Here is a 23,286-nt window from a genome sequence, read left to right as displayed (position 1 = left end):
GAATGAAGCGTTACACAAATAAGGGGGAAGGGATAGTGTGTGACTGGACTATGCAGCTCCTAACTTGGACTTTGATCTCACTGTAAAAGGTGAAAGCCCTCGTAACAGCGGAAATACGACCCACCTGATATGAGGTTTTCCTTGTTGACTTTTTCACTGTCCTTTTGTCCTCCACTCCGCCCCTTTCCCCTCCCTGAAGGACTGTCCAGGTGTATGGATCACTGCAGGGCAGCGGAAGCATGAACAGACAGCTGGAGAGGAGAGAACAGTTAAAGAGATTGTCTCTTGACAGCAACATACTGGTAAGTCATTCCTAAACACCGTCAGTGTGTTATTTTGTTAGACTATTAACTCGGTCAGGAAGTGGACAGTATTTATTGGCTATTGCCTAAGATTATAGTGGTAATTCACATGAAATAAATATTTTTTGCTGATATCTCAATTTTCAAAGCAGTGGCTGCTTTTTCCTTTAATCGCACTGTTAAACCTTTGTGAGTGAGTTTTGTGTGGGTATTGCTTTTGGGACCATGCTACCATTGCTTGTGGTTTGTTTGGACTGCATTTCCCACGAAGCAGTTGGCGGTGCTCATGGTAAATACCTGCTCTGTTTTTGTTTATTCAATCTGGTGGGAATGAAAAATGTTTCATTTCCTGTCTTCAAATCTTTCCCATTCATGACCCTCTTTTATTCACTGTTGAGCACAAAAATGTGATGTTAAGCCTTTTACAGACTGAGATTAATTAGCTTGCAAGAATGTCAAAGCTACACCGAGATTTAATTTTTTCCCCCAAGTGCATAAACACACCCACGTGTCAAACAGAAGTGAGAAAGGACAGTCTGCCATGACTGTTTGTGAAACACTCTTTGCCCACCGGTGACTGACAGGCTTATCTTTATGCCGGGCCGCTCTTGTAAATCACAGGAGTGGAAACTTGTTTTGTCTCAGGGTTAACTGAAGGTGAATCTGCTCGAAAGAGCCTCTTTGGAATGTCAAGTGCAGCCTTTAACTGCCTGCTGTGTTGTGTCTGCATGGGAGAAGAGAAGCTTACCCCCCCTTCCCTTCGGTGCATACAGTACGGTCACTGCGCAGGAAATAATAAATCAAAGAGTCTTAAAATAGCATGAAGATATAGGAAGTGATGAAGTCATCAAGAACACGTTTGTTGCAAATGAAATGGCAAATGTTTAAAGCTGCAGTTTGTCCATGTGACTAACCAATTAAACAAAAAAAAACCCCGAAACGCTGTAAAGCCGTTAAATAACGTATGCATGCTTATGCTGCAGGTCAGGGGTTTAATTTGTAGTTTGTTGCCTGCGTTACAGACCATCAGTCTCTAAAGAAGTCGAAACATGTTTACACACTCTATTGACTTGACCTGACTTTATAGCTTTCTGCTGACCTTTCTTTACCTACTCCTGACCTGCAAGAGAGCCTCAGTCCTTAGAGTCCGTACAGGAGAAACCAGTGAACATGCTATTGATTTCTGTAATTTTACAGTCTTTTCTTTGGACGACAAGAAATGGTGAAAGTGTAAACAGAAATAAGTAGAATTTAAGTAAATATAAATACACCCTGGAAGAAAGAAAAGTTTATTTATACGTCTTTATGTATGCGTCTGTTACTTTGGGGACAAACTTAAATTAAACCAAACTGTTCTCACCTGTTAAGGAGTTGAGGTGTCAAATACATCCTAGACCCCTGAAGGTTCTTATCTATATCACATATTGTGATGTGTGCCACCTGCCACTCTTAAATTACAAATTTTGGTGTTTAGGCACCTACAAAACCTTATAAAAGCGTTGCATCACTTCATGATAGTAATATCTAATTTATATCTAATTTATATATGCAAAACTTGACTTATGTATGACATTTTGTAACATTGTCATGTTACCTAGCAACCACCTGCCAATGGGCTAAAATGACCCTTTATTAGTGTTTGTGCAACTATAAAACCTTATAAAAGTGTTGTGTTTAACTTCACAATAATAAAATCGAATTCATATGCTCAAAACTTGGCTTATGTATGATATATTTTAACGTCAACATGTTGCCTAGCAACCACCTAGCAATGGACTAAAATGACCCTTTTAGTGTTTATGCTCTTATGCTCACTGTTAGTAGCATCTAAATATAGAAAAATGGAAATTAATACTTAAGACAATAATAAAAAAGAAAAGAAAAATATTTAGAAATGTAAAAAATAGAGGAGAATTTAAAAAGAAATTGAATGGAATAAGTGATAAATAAAAAATTGATAGAAATAATTAGAGAAATGTATATAGATTGATAAAGAAATGAATAAAATTGAGAATTAAACAAACAAAATATTGTAAGAATATAGAAATAAATGGGAAATGCATAAGTAACTAAAAATAAATCAATAAATGAATAAACTTTGAAAGAAACAATATAGCCTGGAATAAATGTAGAAGTATAGAAAAAAAAAACCTTAATAAAAGTTACAGAAATGAAATTATGAGATGAATAATTCCTTTTTTCAAAAAATTATATTTATGCCAAACTAAACTAAATGGCCCTCCATACTTTTCATCTGTCCATGAATACATCTAACACGACGTTACATAACAGTCGGTGTTTTAACCCCAGCAGCACCTTTACAGTCACTTCACATCCAGATGTCCACAGTCACTGTCCTCACTGAATCGTTGTTGCTAATCAAGGAAATGCAGGAAAATCTGTGACTGAAAGAATGTGATATACAACAATGTAAATTAGACAATTAAGAAAAAGTAGCTCCTCAGAAAACGGTCTTGATTTGCTCTGGCATTAACCTTTGAGTCTGTCAGTAATTTACTTCTTAAACTGAGAGTTGAGGATGTCGAAGATTCACTGTGGTGACACACTTAAATCCTCTTAGGAAGGCGAGACACTTCCTGGTTTATCATTTATTCACTGCGGTTTAGCTTTGTGAATATGTAACTTCCTTTGACACAGCACACGATGACTGGATGATGTCTGTTTTTCGCTGAACGTGTGATCCTTAGAGAACTTCCAGACGTGCCGATACGGGCTGATGTGAGACACACTGTGGCTTTAATTGCTTAAATTGGACACACAGCGGCCTGATTTACTGTGAGCCTGAATCTGGGTCATGTTTGTGATATGGCTTTATGATTCAACATGCTCACATTTGCCCACTCAACTATCCATGCATGCATTTTTTTCTCTCCCTTTTCCCACTTTCTCCTTTTTTTTATTAAATATATCGGCTTCTTTCTGCCTTTGGTATGCTGTTAATTTCACTCTCACTTTGTGTCTTTGTTTTCTCCTATTGGTTTCCTTCTTTCCAACTCAACTATTTTCTTCTCTCTCTAATGATTTATTCCTACTCAGGGCAGCAGGAGCAGAAGGAGCACTGGGTTGCTTTAGTAGTGGGACATGTAGACGCCTGGAGCATTTTTGGTAAATGTCCAGTGTAGATCTGGTGGCAGTTTGCAGCAGATTTGATTCCATGCCATGAAAAGTGGAGCAAATCTTGAAGTTGAAGAAGAGGGTTATTATGTCGCTCAATACTCAAATATGCACATATTGCACGTTGCTATTGACCGTGCCGTCATGCCTTTAGTTAAATGAGGCTTTGTTCGACCGAAAGTCAGTCAGTTCGAGGCCGACCTGCGTCTTTATCCTTCCAGTGCTTGATGCGGGACATGTTGTCCATGGCCCTTGTGGCCCAGCTGGCCCTGGCACAGATAAACCCACTAAGTCCTGTAAACACTCCTTTTCCTGGGAGGATATGAGGCTCCGATACATTTATTTTTTCAGGCATCTGAGAAAACACAAGAGGCGGTTTCTGACATTCCGTCAGACGACAGGCATGAGCGTTCATGCCCTCGTTTTCCTTCTGTGTCACTTGAAAAATCAGTCTCTGCTGGTTGTGTGACTGCAGATTAATCCCAGAGAGATGACCAGTAGTTGTCCCCTTTATGTAAGATTACACCCATGTTTCATGCAGAAAGTAGCTTGAGTTTCATGGCCTGCTGTGATGATGAAATGTATTTTCCACTTGAGGGACGCCCCCGAAGGCTTTTTCAGTTCACACTAGCAACACAAAAATGAAGACAAAATGCCATATGTCAGCTGAGGAACAGGTAAAATATTTATGTCTGCTCCTCTTGGATGGATTACATGGCCTAGCTTCTGTCAATGTGGGTAATTTGGCAATCAGAGGGCTTGAATGTCAGTTACATATGCGCCGTGTTTCCTCATTGTACTCATGTTCCTGAGTTTGTTTGCTGAAAGCTGTCCAGAGCTCGAGCTTTTCCGTCTTTCTGATTATGTTTGTGTTTGATGTATTGTAAATGCATGTGCAGGGAGTGGAGTCTTAGTCATTGTTATCAGCATTTTATTCATGTAACAGTCTGGGTTGGACTATATAATCTGCATCAGGTTATGTAGCTCAGTGATGGCCCAGAGTTGCAGCAGCAGCTCTCGCGAGTAACTGGGGCAACATTTGAATTACATAACAGCTGTGTTGCTGGGTTGATTCTGTGCTTCTATTTATTTTTATCATTTGATGCCCGCCTGCGGAGGAGAGTCTCTTCGTCATGCTGGGACGTGCACGGTGAGCCCGACGGCCGTGGACGGTCCATGAGCTGCTGCTGCTATCTGCAGCCAGCCAGCTTTAAGTAGGTCATCACAGAACCTCAGTCAGAGGTCTATCCAACACAGTGGAGTCTAACACACTGGTGTGGTTCATTATCATGTCTGAGGATTGAGGTGCTGAAAATAAGATTGTGTTTGATGATGTTTCAGGACTCATACCTGTGTATCCTTTGGGGTGCAAGGTTTCATTTTAGGGTGCTGAACAGATGTGACCATCATTAGTGATCAAGGTGAACTGAGGAATTAGTGTTAAGTCACTGCAAACACACTCACAAAAGCTCGAGCAAAGACAACTAACTGCACATCAGTTATGTTATTTGTCAGATAACTGCATTAAACTTACTCTAAAAGAAACCAACACGACAAACAAGGTTGAAAAGTCCTGTTCAGTTAATTCAATTAGCTGAGGGGATGTGTAGCAGACAGCTAGCAGCTTACACATCCATCACTCAAAATGCCCATACCTCCATTAATGTATAACCATAATAATACTTAAACGGTTGAGTCATAAGCAAACTCACACCTTGTGCAGCTGCATGAATGTACAAATGACCTATGGAGAACAAAACTGTTTGTACCAGGCTGTAAACATAATTGTTTCTGCTGTAAAGCTGAGCATTTTAATGTGGTAATCTGTGAGGACTGACTTGCTTTTGAAACGAGGCTAAAGGGCCCCCCTCCGCTTTTTTTTTTTGCATCTTTTGGCACATATGCATTGGTTTTATTTTTCCATTCTTCACCCAGGAGTTGCTGCTTGTTGTACACCATTAATGTTGCATTTTATCTTAATTAAAAACACACAAATAAAAAACTTTTACAGTTCAGGTGAGTTTAGGATATATTTAGTAAGTGTGCAGCACAGATATGTTCCTTCAATTAAAGTCTGTGAATCTGGCTTTAAACGGGATTCATTCAAAAGGAAGCTCCAAATGTGCTGGAGGTTATCAGCCGATGCAAATCTATTCCTGATCTGGTTCCAGTCATTCTTTGGTGAAAGCGCCCCACCTGAATTGCTGTCATCACAGCGGTGATTGCTTCTGCTCAGCAGTGTACACAAACTTCATCTAAAGTGGGAATGTAGAGAAAATACTTGGCAGATTGCTTGGAGCTTTGCCCGCTCTCACACCTATGTGCACCTGGTCTCACTGTTGAATTGTTTTTTGGAAACAACACAGACCTCGTATATTCAGCCTGAGATGAAAGGCCAAATTGAATCAACAGCACATGTATGTAATCACTACCTCATAGCATTGAGCCCTAGTTTTAACTGGTTAACCTCTTGACATTCATGGGAAACCATCTGGTTTGGACTTGAGGGAGTAGGGGATTGCATATAAAAGATGGATATAGAAATTAAGAATTGAAGTGTTTTAAACCTGTAGTATTTCTAATTTTCAGCAGGGGAAGAATGATGGTATAGGAATCTAAGACAAAATCACTACTTTTCACTTCCTTTCCATATGTTCCTTGTGAGTTTGTGGTCTCAATCGCTCATTTCAAGTCCTATTTCATAAAACATGTTGTTAGATACAGTCAGTGAAGTCAGGGCTCTTTAACGTGCATAATAATGAGCTGCTAACTGAGGCTAACAGCAGCTAACAGAGGCTAGCAGCCGCTAACAGAGGCTAACACAGACAAAAGCAGCAGCACATACCAACAGAAAAGTTAATTATATCTTCAGCAACTCACCTTCGTTTCACTGTCAACGGTGAAAAGTGAGCTTCACTGACTCATCTACTCATATCAGACTCCTTTCACAAGTTTTACAGCCTCCTCCAAAGTAAATAGATGTGAACACCCGGCTGAGGTAAAGAGCGAATTGACACCTTAAACTCACTACAGATGAATAGTGGTTGTATGGTAGGATTCTGCACTTGAATTGGGTTGGGTAAGAAAGTTGACTGCAATCTCCAAGTCACATCTACTGGTGAGATTTTACACAGTGTACCTTTAATTTTGTAAGCCATGGTCCTATTTAGCGTGAAATAGAAGATAAATCTGGGTATGCTTTTGTTTGTGCAATATCCCCAGGTTCTCCGTCAGGTACGTCCTGAGCTCGTCACATCAACATGATAGTGAGGGCCAAATGCTCAGCTTTTGCAAGACATGCGTTGACAAGTAGCATCTAGTTTCTGAAAATGTGCTTATTTTTCCTTTTATTATCATTTATTTACAACCCAACCCTATCTATAGGAGGTTGCTACCAAACTGGTGCTTATTAGAGAAGAGATTTACAGGAACATCACAATGGACCTGACCCCTGGCATGCTCAACACTGCCAAAAATGCACTTCAGTATCATTGTCTTCTTTGCTTTGTTTTAGTGCATGTCTGCAGAAATTGCTTAAAGCCAATTCTCTTCCTCATTTGTACCCAAACAAAAGACCCTCATGTGCTTCTGTCTAAAATGTAGTGTCTAATGCATTTCCTAAAACAGTGAAGTAATAGCCAAGGATGTCTAAACTGGTGAGAGCATGTCCCTGTTTTCTCTTCCACACTCTTTTCCCTGCCAGCATTTATGATGTGCACAGCAGTGCAATCATGCTCGGAGATAATTGATAACAAAAGGCCAAATTGAAAACACTCCGCAGGGGAGGGTTAATAATCAAGTGCTCCACATTACTGATTAAACGCTTGCTACATAGTTGTGAGTTGTATTGAGTAAACAGCATGTGGTAGTGCTTTCCTGTTTATCTCCAAAGTATTTGGATTTTAGCTAAATCCCCCTGGCTTTTGTCAAGCCGCCTCCTCGTACAAAGTGTTTTACGTGCTGATTTGCTGCCATGTTGTTGTATCGGCCTGTTTCATTGGCTCATTCCCCAACGGCGAAAATAAGACAATAAAACTGTCCCAAAACAAACCCCAAAACAGACAAATTAGTTTGGTTTATGCTAAATTTAAGTGCAAATGAATTAGATGGCATGCCAGCGTGGAGTCCGCTAGGCAAGACTGGATTTCCTCTCCTTCTTCCCCCCTCATCCTATTATAGCTGGTTGTTACAATGCAGAATGGAGACATAAAACTAAGCAGGGGAGCAGGCTTTTTAGCTGGATGGGAAGAAATGCTCAGTCTAATCTGATTGGCTCCCACATCGTCAGGCGGACAAATGGAGAGATTTGATATTATTACTGAGCAGCTCAAACTAATTGAGTGTAATTATACAGTAGAAATCCACCGACAATGCCGTCCCCAGCGTGGGCCTCGTTCTCACGCCATGTGTATTACAGGGTGCCAGGCTCATGGGACGAGTGCTCACTTAGTGCTCACTTAGTCTGTCAGCTTGATTCTTGAGTAACTGGTGTAAAGTGTGGTTCTGAAGCCCAGGCTGATTGGACATTTTGGGTGGGAGCCAGTTACATAAAAAAGATTTCTTCTCGGACTGGAAAGCTCCTTTCTCTCAGAGTCTCACACACTTTACCTTGAGTGCTTAAATGAAGTTTCTCATCAGGGGTGTACCAGCCTCCGGCCGGGTCTCTGACAGCTTCCTCAGCTGCCAGGTGACATACCGTGCATACCTGGGCTCACCGCGTGGGTAGCCACGGGGCCGCAGGGTGTGGGAACCCAGCAAACTCCGAGACACTCGTCAAGTTTGAGAGACTGAAGTAGCGGCGTTTTTCTGCTCTTGTCTCATGGGAACGTCTCTGCTCTCATGTGCCTGATGATGAGCGATTACAACCTTGCCATTTCCCTAGACTCCAGTCTGAAATCCAGAGGTTTCCCCCATATTCCACCACACGCTGTGGATAAGACTAAACAGCCTCCATCTGCCTGTAAAATTGGTTTAATAATTATTATCGTCTGGTTTTCCAACCTCCAAGTTACAAGAATATTAATGTTAATAGATAGCTTATGTTTTTATTAAAGCAATTATTTAATATTTTGTGGATAGTCATTATAATATCAGGGTCTCTTTTTTCATCATATACAAAAAAACCCCATATACCGTTTCAAATCTGACAGATAATTCACAAAGACACGTTATACATTTTGATAACCCAAAAAAGAATGTCTAAGTGTGGTTGTAGATAAATAAGTATAAAAGTGAGTCTGGTATCCTCATCTGGCGTCCTAAATCAACAGTTTCAGTTTTATGACTGCAAATGGTTTGAATATGGATAGTAGGCTGGATACTCTTGAGTAACCTAGTGCAAGGCATACACTTAGGGGCCTGCTCTTAGGAATAGGCGAACAGTGATGTAGCCGGGCTGTTAAATGACTTTGTGGCACTGGCAGATTAAAAAAACAAAACATGGTTGGAGACTGTTGGATCGTGTGCATTGAACTCGAAATCTTGTTCACATTTGAAATGGCTGCTTCCAAGCAACCCTGATGTATGAACCTGGTGATAAAACAGAACGAGACAGTCTTTCTGCTGTCGGTTTGTGATTTAATGGGGTTAAGTCGGAAATTACTTGACAATCTGTTTGTAATAATATGGCAAAGGTTGCAAATCTGTTGCTGTCTACAGACAGAGAAATTTGTATTAAACAGAAACTTACATTAACTACTTACAATCACAGTCCAGCCAAAACCTCATAGATTTGAAACAGAAATGCAGGAATTCCTCAATAAATAGTAATCTAGTTGGAATTTTATACATGGCTCAGCAATCTTGCTTTTATTTTGGAAAACAATCAGAATACAACTACTTGGCAACAATCTTAATCGAGTAACCAATTGCAAAGTGGCATGTTGCAGACAGGGCATGCTCATGCGCGCAGCTTGACTTAGATCACGGGTCTCCAACTCTAGTCCTCGAGAGCTAGTTTATCAAATAATGTCAGAAAATGAGTTCATTGCTCTTAGCAGAGGTTCAAGTACAGTTTAGAGATTTATTTCAGGTGAGCATCAAAAGATAACCTAGTTTTGCTTTGGGTGATAATGAACCAGGCTTTCTAAATGACCTGCTTATTCTCAGCTTGGCATGAAAACCTCTCAAGTGCCCCCTTACTGAAATCTCTGAGCCGTGTCACAAGTTGCGTGCAGTTTGCCTGCTGAACCTAGGTCCACATTGTAAACAGCGCTATCTTCAAGGTTTATAGCTCATCGCACAATCAAAGGCGCTTTAATAATCAGTCGGAAAATAAAAGAGGAAGCTTTTGGGTTCATTCCAGTTTGATTAAAGAGTGTTTTTACTTTGTAGTGACAGTGAGTTTTCTGCTCTGTGTGCATCCCCTCTTGCCCAGGGCCCACTGCCAGCCCTTGTAATTGGACGTCCATTATCCATCGTCCAATGAGACCATCCTTTGTGTCCTTTGAGTTGAGGGGCCAATTATGAGCTCTCCTCTTCCAATCATGAGTGAGATCAAAGTTGATAGCGGGGCCGCGTGCTGTCAGAGTCACATGCGTTGTTCCCCAAACATTAGCGCTTTGCACCAATCTCTATTCAGCCTGTGGTTTCCCCTCTTTGGAGCCCAGTGCCAGAAAAACAGAGGTCTTTTGAGAGGCCTGAAGTCTGCACAGACAAAGAAAGGACAGTCTCCTCTCTATCAGCCAGCGTTATCTGCCCACACAATCAAACACGTTAAACCACTCGTTGTGTCCACAAATTTACTCTGGACTCAAGTGGAAGTTTATCAAGATAAGCAAGTCACACATTTTAGGAGTAAATTATTAGTTATTCAAGGAGATTGATGGTGAAAACATTATTTGTTTCAGTCTCACTGCACATAAGGCTTTGATTGTGCCACTGTTATGCCTTATACCACACTTAAAAGTGTGACCAGATCAGATGTTCACAGCTTTCCTGAAGGAGTTATGCTTTTCCTGGTCATGCAACATTTAGTCTTTTTTGTAAAAATCATATCTATATTTTTTTAAGTCTCACAAACTGTGCTTGTATAACCAAAGCTTGAAGCTTGAATCATATATCCCCATTTATTTATGAAACAAGAATCCAGTAAAATAACATATGTATTCAAAATATATAAGCTTAGCAACCTCTTTGTTAGGTATACCTGTTAATGCAGAAATCGAATCAATGGCAGCAACTCCATTCATTTAGGCATGCCGGCATGGTCAAGGTGGCTTAGAGATTTTCAAACCAATCATCAGAATGAGTGAGCCAGTGGAGAAGAAAGGTGATTTAAGTCGCTTTAAACGTGGGATTGTTGTTGGTGTCAGATGGGCTGTTCTGTGTACTTCAGAAACTGCAGGGATTTTCCCACACACCAATTTCTAGGGTTTACAGAGATTGGTCCAAAAAAAGGAGAAAATATCCAGTTAGTTTTCTGGGAGAAAATCTGCTGTCGATGCCAGAGGTCACGCGACAATGGCCATACTGTTTTGGGAAGGCAGCAGTCACATAAATAATCACTTGTTATGACTAAGCTATGCAGAAGAGCACCTTGACAGCAACAGAAGACCACACCAGGTGCTTTAAAACTGAGGCTACAATTTGCACAGGCTCACCAAAATAGGACAAGATAGGTAAAACCTCACCTGGTCTTGATTTCTGTAGCAACATTAAGATAATAGTATCCGACTGGTGTGGGGGATATTTTCTTGGTACACTTTGGGCCCCTTAGTACCAACTGAGCATTGTTTAAACACTACAGGCTACCTCAGTATTGTTGTCCACTGTGCAGCCTCTTTGTACTCATCTTCTGACGGCGTCTTCCAACAGCAACTTGAGTCATGAACATGACAATGAGTCCACTCTAATGGCCTCCACAGTCACCAGATCTCAGTCCAATAGATTCTCGCAGCAACTATGTGATGCTGTCATGTCAACATGGACTAAAATCTCAGAGGAATGTTTCCAGCACCTTGTTAAATCTTTGCCATTAGGAACTAAAGCAGTTCTGAAGACAAAATGGGAATCCAACAAGGTACTAGAAATGATGATGAGCTGTTTTCTTCCAACAATAACTTCTAAGGCCAGCTATCCAAAAGTCAGAAGATGAATTTGATCCCACTGTGCCACTCTGCTGGAAATCTCCCCAGAGGGGACCCTAACTCACAATCCATGGCTTAGGAGACCAGTGTCTTATCCAATAGGCCAATTCTGTTTGTGGAAGGGGAGATTCTGGTCATGGATGTGCAAATTTGTAGCAGTTGATATGCTGTCATGCCAACATGGACCAAAGTCTGTTTCTAGCACCTTTTTGAATCTATTCCATGAAGAATTAAGAGAGTCCAGTGAAATTTTATACAAAGCTGGTGTAGGTTTTAAGCTAATTTACTTTTTTCTATTGAAATAGGGAGTCAGTAATACAAGTAGATGACTTGAAAGGCAGCATTTGTGTTGACATTTTCATCTCAATGGGTTTTATCCAGTTTAGTCAAGGATTGAAAAAAAAAACAGTTAACAGATCCTTGCCATCTAATAAGCAGAGCCATTATTTCCATTGCTTATTCAAGGAGGGAAACTACATCACTAAGCAACCAGGAACTAGTAACTTAAAGTGTAGTCCATATAAATTTGGTCTTTTGAAAAAATTATAATTTTACTGTGGAGAAATGTTATTAAATGCAGTGAACTTGCGGCAGCTTTGATTTCAGCGTGCCTCACCATATTCATCCTCTATGAACGTCTGACTTTTACAAGCCCACAAAATGAAAATGGATTTATATTTCAAAAAACTGAAGTCATGTTTGAAATCATCAAAGGAAAGCTGGCTCTTGTTGGGTCCAGTCATTTTAAATTTTGAATAGCAAGAACTGTTACGGACCTATAAGCCTTTTCTCTGATATGTTTTTTGTATATAGCTTAAAGAGCGTCTACTGCATGGCTCCCAACATGCATACTCTTTTCTCAGAAGCAGACAAATTTGAAACATGAGCCAGGCAGAAGGGCTTAACCCACGGTGTTAACCTCGTCCACCTGGCATGGAAGATCCATCTCCAGGGATGTTTGTTTATCGTATGCAGATGAGGCACCATATTTGGATCAAACTGGTGCTGCAGGTTTGGGTTTGAAACTGACAGAGGGCGGCTAACAGGATTGGACGTGCAGATTAAGAGCCCAGTGAGAGGAGGCTGAGGAGGGGCTGCATCTGTCAGCAGAGAGGAAACCCACCTCCTCACCTTGCAGCTGGGGCGGGGGTCGGGGGGACAAGCTCCTTGTATAGCCTCCTGGCAGACTGGGTGTGGGTGTGGGAGGCAGAAGGTGGTGCGGCAGCGCGTCCTGGCTATTCTTCCGCACAGAGGCCGCCCTGTGATCACATCCTCCTCATCGGACGCTGAGCCAAACCCTCAGCTGGGCTCTGAGAGGGCTCTTTCATGCACGGTTTCCCAAGACCAGGGCTTTAAATGTGGGGAGCTGGCTTGTTGTAGTCTGTTCAGAGACAGAGGTCCCATTTTAGCCACAGATTTATCTGATAGGAGATCATGGTTTGCATCCTGTTAGTGTTTTTTCACTTGTTTTTTGGCATTTTCTGACTCATGTTGTTTTAACTTGTAGATTTCTGCTTCAGTTTTCACTTTGCTGGTTGGATTAAGAGATAAGGATTGAAGCTCATGATGACACATGTTACGGTCGGCCTAAGATAGTGTGTCACTAACCAGTTCCAAAGGAAACCTTGTTTGTAGGTGTGACACGCCTTGAAAAAGTGCAAGAGAAAACAGCTGTCAACATATTTGTCCTTTGAGACCAGATTTCACAGGTGAGGTGTGTGTCTGACTCACTTTCGAGAACTTGAGACTTAAATGATAAGAATTCAAACACAAATAGCCCCGCCCAAAAGTGTACCCTGCTTTATCTTCTAATTTATTTCACAAGAGACCGCAGTTTCTTAAAATGAACAGTTAAGAGAGCTGCGGCCCACTTAAAAACCAGAAAATTCCACAGGGCCCACCCAATCTTAACCCTCCTGTTATGTTGGTTTCCAGGAACACCAATTATGTTCCTGGTTTAATTTGACCCGGGGCAAATTTACTCATCCAAAAGTGTCAGAAACACTGGCACTGATTATTTTACAATTTTCTTTTATAATTTAGATTTCTTTCGTTTTCTGTAGCGATGCAGATGACATGTGACATCTCTTCTGTTCTGGGTCAATCGGATCCGCAACATAACAGGAGGGTTAAATCTTCACTCACACGAGACAAAGTGGTGTACTTCCTTTCAATTTTGCTAAAAAACATAAACAACACTGACTTTTGGCTATAGATTGCTAATGCTACTCACTCTTATATAAGTTAAGGCCAATGTGTGACCACCGTGATACTGGGACACAAACGTTAATACAAAAGCAGTAAATATAGGTAATGTCAAAAACTAACCATCTCCTATGATTAATTCTCTTTGTATATTCATAAATAGATTGGTATAAATATATAACTGTGCATACCTATATTTTAAGGCAGTGAGCCAACAATCAGACCACCCCCTATGAGTAAGCGCTTGGCGACAGTGGGAAGGAAAAACTCCCTTTTAACAGGAACAGTAAGACACCTCTGCCAGAACCAGGCTTAAGATGGGATGGCCATCTGCTGCAGCTTATTGGGGGTGAGAAGTAAGCAAAGAGAGCCTGAAGTTTCTAATTACTAATAATGAAATGCAATCCTCGGGCTAAGCTATCTTTGCCTGCACTGACTACAGGGATCTGGCTAGCTACAGGATTTTTAAAGCTGTGGAGCTGGGTCTGAACCTGGTCTCCAAAGCTATGAACAGGCTACATTTTTTACACATGTCATTGTTACTAAAGGAGCCTGAGGAATAACTAAACACTTGACACTTAGGAAGATATGCTAGTAGTGATTTGGCCAAGAGGTAAGGTAGCTATGCTCAGCTAGCATATCCCTAATGACACACGTGAGTGAATAGTATAAATATAAGTTGAAGTTGAGTCAGCAGATAATGTGCTTCTAATGTGCTACAAAACGGATCTATTAAACTATGAGATTAACCTGCAGAAAAACACCACTGTGTATAGCATAGGGAATAGATAGGATACCGCAGTGATCCAGTAGCAAGGTGCCACGAGAGGAAAGCAGGTCTTCACTCTCTATACCCAGATGCTATGTTCAGCTCATATAAAGTTTATCTTTCCTGGATGGATTATAGTGTTTATGTTTGATTGAATCTATCAGAAAATGCTGGCTCATGGTCATCTCACAGATGGAAAACATATTGATAAAATAGTATATGAATAGCTGGTGCATATTTAGTAGTAAAATTCATTAGTCGGAGACAAAGAGTTGTTGCGTAATCCTTCAATAGGGGCTGTAGCCAGCAGTTATTTTTACTGTTCATTAATCTTCCATTTATTGTCTTAAAAACATTGAAAACTAGTGAATTTCTGCTTCTGTTCTTAGTCTGCAGTTGCTCTTTGCATTGGTTGGTGGTCGTGAAGTGCCACAATGACCTCTGAATCACTTATCCTCTGCCTTCCTGGGCGCTCTGTCGCACCTATACTGGTCTGGCTTGTCGGGTGAGTTCCTACAGAGCTTCCTCGCACCTGGAGAAAAGGGTTAAAGGTGAAAACTGTAAGTGTTGGGGGCTGGTTGATTTTTCTTCATTGGATTCATACATGATGCACATGCTCTGGAATTTGACTACCTTGTAATTTGCAAATAGTTTCCAACTTGATAAATGATGTAAATTATTTAGTAATTCCTACCTCACTGCCGTCTTATAGCCATTCCAAACACAATAATTGGCCTTAATTTATAATATTATATTTATGTTATTTCACCATTAATCTCATTGCAGCTTTGACAAATGGACTGTCTCATTTGCTAAAGATCTGTTACTAAAACATTCAGTCATTCCCATCCAGATTCAATTTTCGGACCATTCCAGACCAAAACCATTATATGGGCATTAGTGTCATGATGCCTTTTCACTGACAAATGAAGCATCCCTAAATTGCCAAAGGATGCATTATGAAAATCTCTGTCTTTATTATAGCGACATGGATCCTCATTTAAGTGATAAAATGTTCATTATGTGTTCTGCATAGCTTTGTATTGTGTAATGGCTCACACTGGTTCAATGAACAGATGACTGGCAGCACTGGTGTCAGTCAAATAACTCATCTCTAAACCAACAGTAAAACCACAATAGAATTCAAAGTACTTTTCTATTTAATTAAAGTTCCATTACCAAATGAAAACTGCTTTGATGGTAAGCGGTTACTCATCTGCAGGAATGCTTTTGGGCAGGGCAATGATTTTGCACCTGCATCACCTCTGTTTGCTCCATAAAACCTGGCCAGTGTGGAGCTTCTGTCAGATGTCATAAATTCCTCTGCGAAGCTCGCCCAGGCGTCTGATGACTGATGAGTTTGTAATCTTCGTTTGAACAGGAGCACCACCTGCCACTCATCTCCCATCAATCACAGTGATAGCTTAAGGTCATGAGCTTTATTCTCTATTGGAAAAAAAAGCATAGCTTATATAGGTCAGCAGGAGCAGGACTCATATTCATGGTTTGCTGCTATGCCAGCTGTAAAACTGCACATGTATGCTTTTTTTTGGTGATTTATACATTTGCAAAATGTAACTATGTCATTTTAGGAGATGTCAGTGGAAAAACTCCTCTGAAATAGTCCCACTGGAGCTTCTAGATCATGTAATTTATACCAAGCAGCAACTGCCAGGGCTGAAAATTAAAGTCAGCTCGGAAGTGCCAAAGACTGCAGTTCCTCTGGCTCCAGAAGTGAGTCAGCCCCCATAGGCTCTAATGTTGAAAAGCCAAATGTTAAGGCAGAAATAAACAAGTTTTTAGCCTGGTACAAAAACATTTTGGTGTCTGTAGTTCATTTCCCCCTTTATGGCTGTTGTACAAGAGGTGAATTTTTATATAAATCCTAGAGTCACTGAACACCAGATTTTTTTTAAATATATAGTCAAAATGATTGCTGCTTGTTAACAAAGCTTGGCAGCATTAACTTATAACTCAACACTGTACATGTTTGTACACAAGTGATAACTTCTGACTCCAAACCCCACCCAAAAGATTGTGAACATCAAAAAGGCTAAATTGAGATCTGCCAGCCAGTGGGTGATGTCAAGGTAGCAACGTTTTTCTTTTATATATATGGTCTGTGGTATATACGTTATATAGTTTCACTGCTGGTTGAAATATTGAAGCCTGGCTGATCTTATGAGTTCAATCCTTGGTGCAAGATTTATAGTAAGTATGTGAACTGTCTACTTAAGAGTAGAATCTGATTGATATAGGACTTTTAAGACAGATACAGATTTTTGCTGATTTAAAGCCAATCTAGCAGATCAACAGATATTTTTTTCTTTCAGACAAACAAAACCAATCAAGAATTCCCCAAAAGTTGTTATGTGTAGTTATTTCTGAGTCCTTGCTAAGATAAAACGAGAGTATAGTTAAAAAATACCTTTTTGCTTTATTGTGACAACAAGCCAGGGATTACTCCGTTATGCTCTACGGAAATCTTCTTAGATTAGATTTTTGTTGTGTTCGTGGTGTTTTCAAGCATGTGTGAACATAAAAGTTGCAGAGTGCTCTCTTATGGGCAATGTAGCACCAACACGGTCTCTTCTTTGCTTTGCATAAATGCAGACACTGATAGTGTCAAATTGCTAATATCCACTGATATATCGGTCGGCTCTACTTAATAATAATTTCCTGGTTTTCATACCCAGAAGTCCAAACTTTTACACCCCTCAATTTCTAACAACTTTTCCAAAAAGGACAAAGACTCAGTGGTCAACGTTTTTGTAGTTGACACCATTAAATGGTTAAAGTTTGAGAATCATCTACTGAAACTTCCTACAGACCAGATAGGAACTACATCAATCAGGCATGCAAAAATAAACTGTTCTCGGTGTACACTTTAGGAAGAAATGTAGAAGTTCCCCCAAAACCACTTCCACATTTTTACACTCTGAATGAGAGAACTGCCATTATCTATTGTGTGGCCTACTTGACCAAACCACTGTGAGTAAATCCAAACCCCCATCTTGACATTTGAAGTTCATTCTCAGCATGTCACTCAGGAAACTGGTCAGCGGAGGTGGCAGAAGCTGACTCGGGATCTTGAAAACAACGGAAAGCGATCTAACCCAGAGGTCAGTTTAGAGGCTGTTGTGGAACCTTTTGATGCGATCACGTGATCTTCCTTGGCAGCTTGAGCTGTAGATTGTCACGTACCTTGGAAACAAAGGTCTAGAATACTTTTCCAGGGTCCAAACTACATTTAAGTAACTGTTTTTTAAGCATGTGACCACAGTGAATGAGCTTTATCAGGGCAACTGTACTAAAAATGCAGATGTTCAAATGTTGCCTCTGACCAGTGTCCTTATCATCTAATATTGTGGCTAAATAACGAAGATTACTGCTGTGTTTAAATCAATATGGAGACAGTAGCCAATATATTAGGATTTGCACTGTAGCCAACGGAAATCCAGGCCAAGACTTCCTGTTCCGGTTATTGTATTTGAATGCAGATAAATTACAAAAGGTAATAAAACAATGGCCAGCCAGTTTGAGATTGCATGTCAGCTTGTGTCTGCTTTCAGCTGCTCTCAAGGCTGTTGCTTTACCTGCATGCAAATAAATTCTCAGCGAATGTGTTGAGTCAATAGGCAGTGAATTGCAAATAGTCCCCAGAAAGCTTCAAAGTACCAAAACTTTTGCTCCTTGTTAATTAAGGTAGATAAAAACAAGTGGTTTATAAAGACAGGATCTGTCCTCTGACCTTCCGCTTACATGTCTTCCAAGTAAAATGTCTGCAGATCGGCACAAAGTAGTTTCCTGCAAGAGTTCACAAGTCATAAGAGCTGTGATGCTGAGAAACAGTCGTTAGGCGAAAGTCAGAGAGGTGCTTTATTAGCTTCTTTACACTTACATGGCCTAAGATTGTTGCCAGTGGTGGTAACAGCAGTGGTAATACTGAAGTGGCAGAAGTGTGAGTTTCTGGTCTGAAGCTGGAGTCGCCAAAAACGGGCAAAACCGCCAACTCAGAGTCTGAATCAGACTCCTCTGCGTGACATGAGTTAATGTTTTATGTCTTCACACGCACTCACAAACACCAGCAATTCACTGCTTCAGCCACAAACATGTAAACATGAGTGCACACACAGTCTCCTGGGTAACTATGCGCTGTAGGTCTTGCCCAGGTGATTTAATCCAGCCTGACTTTGCTGGTTAAATATTGACAAAATGCCGGTGTGGCCTCGCCGAGGAGAGAACTCAGAAGAGGCACTTTGCTGCCAGGGCTGCACGACTGCCTGCTGCATCATCATTCCAACACACACACATACACAAACGTGCGCGCGCACACACCGCTGAATGCAAACGCTCACATACACCCAGTGGCAGGCAGCAGCTGAGACTCAGCTAGGGCAGAAGTGTGGAACCAAGCGGAAGAAGAGGAAGCGAGCAGACGGGAGACAGCGAGCGCAGGATGAGCCAGTTCGTGGACCACGGCGTTGTGTCGGTCAGCGGGAGGATCCGAAGCATCCCCCTGCTGGAGCTCCTCGCGGTGAGTGCCGGTCCATACGTTCACCCCCCCTTCTTTCCAACCCTCCGCAAGCAAAGGAGGTATCTGGGGCAAGAGGAAGGCTGTCTGGAGCTGGATGTAGGTCTGACTGGGTGATAATCAGGCTAACATCCTGCCCTCCAAACCCAACTATGTTGCTTGTGCCCCAGACAGGAGGCAGGAATTGCCCTGGGTAAGAAGTGCAGGAGGGAGGAGTGAGAGATGTTGATGGAGGAAATGTTAAAGCCAAGCAGAGAGCAAAGGGAAGTAGTAGTTCAAATCTGGAGTGTGCGTTTTGTATTTGCATCTTTGGTCTTCGGCTAAAGTGGCTGTTTGTTGACTACTTTTAAATGTATGTGGCTCTCTAAGGATGCTCTCTGTTGGACTGTCGAGGATTAATCAAAAAGAGGAATCAGAGTGTTTTGAGTCTCTCTTTGCTTTTCACTGTGTGCATGTCCAAGCCTCGCAAAGTGCACGGGAATGCCGGAGTCCTCGGCAGCGCGTCATGCATCTCCAACACTTTACGTGTTTCATATGTAGGTCACTCGCTGGCAAGCTATGACTACTACTAATTAGATGCGAGAATTGAGATTGTTTTACATTTCTGATACCCCTCCAGAAGGTCTGAGTCAGGGGACCTGCTGCCATCTGTACTTATTTACCCCATGTGGTTGAGATGGATCGCAACATGTGACAGTTTATTAGTAGGATGTGGTGATGGGTTTGCATTTTGGGGAGGAGAATCCAGCATTTGAACTTCTTCTGGCAACAGGAGATCTAAAAATACACCACCTTTTGTTGGAGGATGCCTTTCAGATATGACAACTCTTTGATGCTCGACTCTCTGTACTCTCGGATGGGTTTATACGTTTTGAAATGGAAGACATGCAGTGCTTATTGGATTGGCAGGAAAACAGGGAACACAGCAACAGATATTTTGTAAAAAACAGATTACTTTAGAGAGGATTTTTAATCTTTACCCGTCTATTTCTTTCATTCTCTCTGTCCTTCTGTAAATTCCTTTTCTGGGTTAGTAAGCCAGAGGTGTTTTGTGGAAATCCAGGGGTTCTTAGCCTCGGCCACTGCTCGGACACAATTATGCAGACAAATGTCTCCGCTGAGCTCCGAGACTCCATATATCCTTTATCTAATTACATTAACAGGAGCTGGATAGTGACTAATGGCTCGTGGAGGGGAAGGAGGGGGAAGCAACACACGACGAGGAGCTGGAGAGGGCCGCGATGCATGATTGCATTTTTCCATCCTATTTCACTCTCTCACTCTTCCTTGCCCAGATCTCTCCCTGTGCTCCTTTTAGAAATCCCCCCCTCAACAATCCCAAACCTCCACACATGTACATACAAACATACGCACACGCACACTCAGTCCCACGAGTCTTTTTCCAGCCTGAAAGACTTTTATTTTGCAGAATACGTCCTGCTTTTTCTTTTTCTTCTTGGCCGTTATACAACATGGCATCAATGTTTGCATTATAGCGCTCAGTATTTCACCACCGCAGTTTCAATACTGACGATGTACTTAAAGCCTAAATCAAAATAAAGCTGTGTCAGGGCCACGAGCGACTCTTCCCCGTTAACGTTGCTTTTACTGTCAATTGAATGAAAGCATTAGGCGCTCTGAGGCCGAGAGCAAATGCTGACTTTTTGCGCTCCGTTTGCTTGCGAAGCACCTTAAAAGACCAGGAGTGCTTTTTTTTCTCCCTTTTCTTTAATCTCCTTAGCTGGCAATGACTGTGCTGCCAAAATAAAAGCTCGCCCTGTGGCCATAATGAAAATAAAGATATAACAAAGGACAAAAAGATCCTTTCTTTACTCAATATCCATCTCGTTTTGCATGTTTTCATCCATTACATAATCCCAGGCGGACCATAATAAGCGTACCGTATCAGTTCCCTTAATCGTTTCCATTTTTTTTTAGTATTATGCAAGATGGAAAGACTTGCTGGAAGCAGCTATTATGTTGAAAACTGTGACTTGCTAATGGTTTAAAACCAAGCGTGCTAATACAAGTAGTTTTTGCATTTCATGGCTTATATATTGGAGGTCATTTATCTGAATTTCAGGAGCTGGAACACACCCCAAACACTCCCCTTCTGGTCATAAATGCCTACTTGCATCAGTTACACATTTACTCTTGTTTTCATACCCCAGCCTCCCTCCCCCTTTTTCTCTGGTTGTCAGCTCCTCTCACAAGTATCACGATGAGGCCTTTCCCAAACCAAAGCTAGTGACCTAGCTTATTTCTAGGGGTGAGGGTGGGAACTGAAAAAATACTGATTGAGGCAGTTTTAAAGAAATTATTTCTGCAGAACATTACAGCCATACACTTTTATTAGTGTTCTTCTCTCTGTGTTATTGTAAGTTCTTTATAGTGTAACGTAATGCGACTCAAGGTGACTGTTGTTGTGATTTGGTGCTAAACAGCAGGTTATTAGCATTTAGCCAAAAAGCAACACGTCCCAATTGTTGCATCCTAAAAGCAGCTGTGCGATAGCACACCTGTGCCTCGGCAGTGAGCGAACTACTGACTGAATAAACGAGGGTGTGAGCCTGGACGCGACCTTTGTGTTTTGATGGAGCTGAGCTGCCACATCGCACTGCGCCGAGAGACAGAGATGAGCTGCTCGCAGCTGCAAAACATTAAAACTAATTATGGGTGGCGGCGAGACGGCTCGAGGAAGAGCTCAGAAAACAAAACAATATAAATGTATGAAATCTTTGGGAAAACATTTTGCTTTTCCCGTATGATGTTTAATTAGCAGCGGCATCCAGAGTCACAGTTTGATGGTGATGAAGATTGATGGCAGGCATCGTTTCTCGTCACACAAAATCAGTAAAACCACCACTGTGACTTTTCAAATGTGCTGGTTACGGCATCCCGAAGAGCTGATGTGGTGTTTTTAAAAAATGTCATAAGAAGCGTAGTTGGTAAATGATTTTAAATCGCAGCGTCATCTACTGTCTTTTAATTATCTTTCCCCGTGGTCAGTGAATAAATCTGGTGTCATTAGTTTCCTGTTTTGTCCTTGGAGGTTTGCAGCAGGCTTACAGGAGCTCAGCAGTCTACTGGCTCACATTACTTTATGCTAATAACCCCCAGCTGCAACCTGCACCACCCTCCTGCCTCCCTGCCTTGCTTTTGCTGCCTCACACACACACACACACACACGAGCCCCCGGGACAGTCACGGGAGGGCCATGAAAAGGAAGCCGAGATGATTAATTAACTCTGCCCTCGTTTTGATACCGCCTTATTGGCTTTCAACAGCCGAAACTCGGCTTCGGAGCTTTGCATACATTATGCTGTCGCCACAACAGCTACCACCCAAAACAGGCACACAAACACACTTCTGAAAATATCGAGGTCACGGTGTTCACTGGTGCTGCGGTGAATACGCAAAATTTCAATTTGTGGGCAGGTAGTGTTGTTCAGCAGAGAGATTTAGGTGAGTTGGTTATAGTGAACGTTGGGTTTTTCACTTACGAGAGAGAATCTGCTCCTACGGGAAGCCAGCTGTCAGACACTGACAGATATATCGATCTGAGAATGGTTGTAATTATAACTGTTGAAGCTGCAGCGATGCGCAGTCGCACAAGCGGGATTTACTGTCTTTCACGTCTTGCTCAATATCCCAACAGTTACTCGTAAATCTGTGGCAGACTGTGTTGTCTCTTATATGACCTTCACCAGAAAATCAGTCGTGAATACAGTTGCCTTTGAAAGCGAGCACAACACTGTTTCAAGAAGCTGGGTAATGATTTACTTTCAGTTATACAGTTCAGAAAATTCATGCTTTTTTTGCTCCAAAAAAAAATAATCAGCAGAAAAATTGTGTTTTGCTCAGAAGTTGTGGTTGTTATTAAACGGTTGCACAAGTTTAGTGTAGAACTTAGTCCCCAAAGAGGATCCAGGACACACTATATGGACAAAAGTGCTGCTTCACCTGCACAGTACCCCTACAGAATCTGCTCAGCAATGGAAATCTGTGGGATGCTAATGTTGTTTAGCTAAAGACAGACTTAAATTACAATGAACTTATTAGAGAATCTGGATAGCTGAACCAAACTAGGCACTAAACAAGACTACTCAGGACTTGTCTGTCACTCAAAGAGGCCCCACCCTAAACAATTTTAAGCTTTCGTACACTTTAAATTACTGAGTCATGTAAAACTTCCATGTTATGTACAGCTGTCACGAAGGTGGAATTTACTCATAAAGGCCAAAACCACTTTTA

The 23,286-nt window shown here is 41.4% G+C and overlaps 1 protein-coding gene across 2 annotated transcripts in view; it reads left to right on the top strand.

Moving 5' to 3' along the window:
- Positions 1-23,286, top strand: part of LOC102212933 (nck-associated protein 5-like) — a 179,164-nt gene that overhangs the window by 12,862 nt on the left and 143,016 nt on the right. Inside the window, exon 2 of one of the 2 annotated variants that reach the window (XM_005742237.1) lies at positions 200-302. In XM_005742237.1, the coding sequence (XP_005742294.1) occupies positions 200-302 (103 nt within the window). Of the gene's footprint in view, positions 1-199; positions 303-18,884; positions 19,036-23,286 lie in introns of those variants that run through there. The other variant, XM_005742238.1, reaches the window with a different exon arrangement.

This window comes from Pundamilia nyererei, unplaced genomic scaffold, assembly GCF_000239375.1.
Source record: "Pundamilia nyererei isolate P.nyererei 1_Seehausen unplaced genomic scaffold, PunNye1.0 scaffold00118, whole genome shotgun sequence".
Taxonomy (NCBI): Eukaryota; Metazoa; Chordata; class Actinopteri; order Cichliformes; family Cichlidae; genus Pundamilia; species Pundamilia nyererei.
Note: the sequence above shows the minus strand (reverse complement) of the source record. Positions and strands in the feature narration are given on the sequence as shown.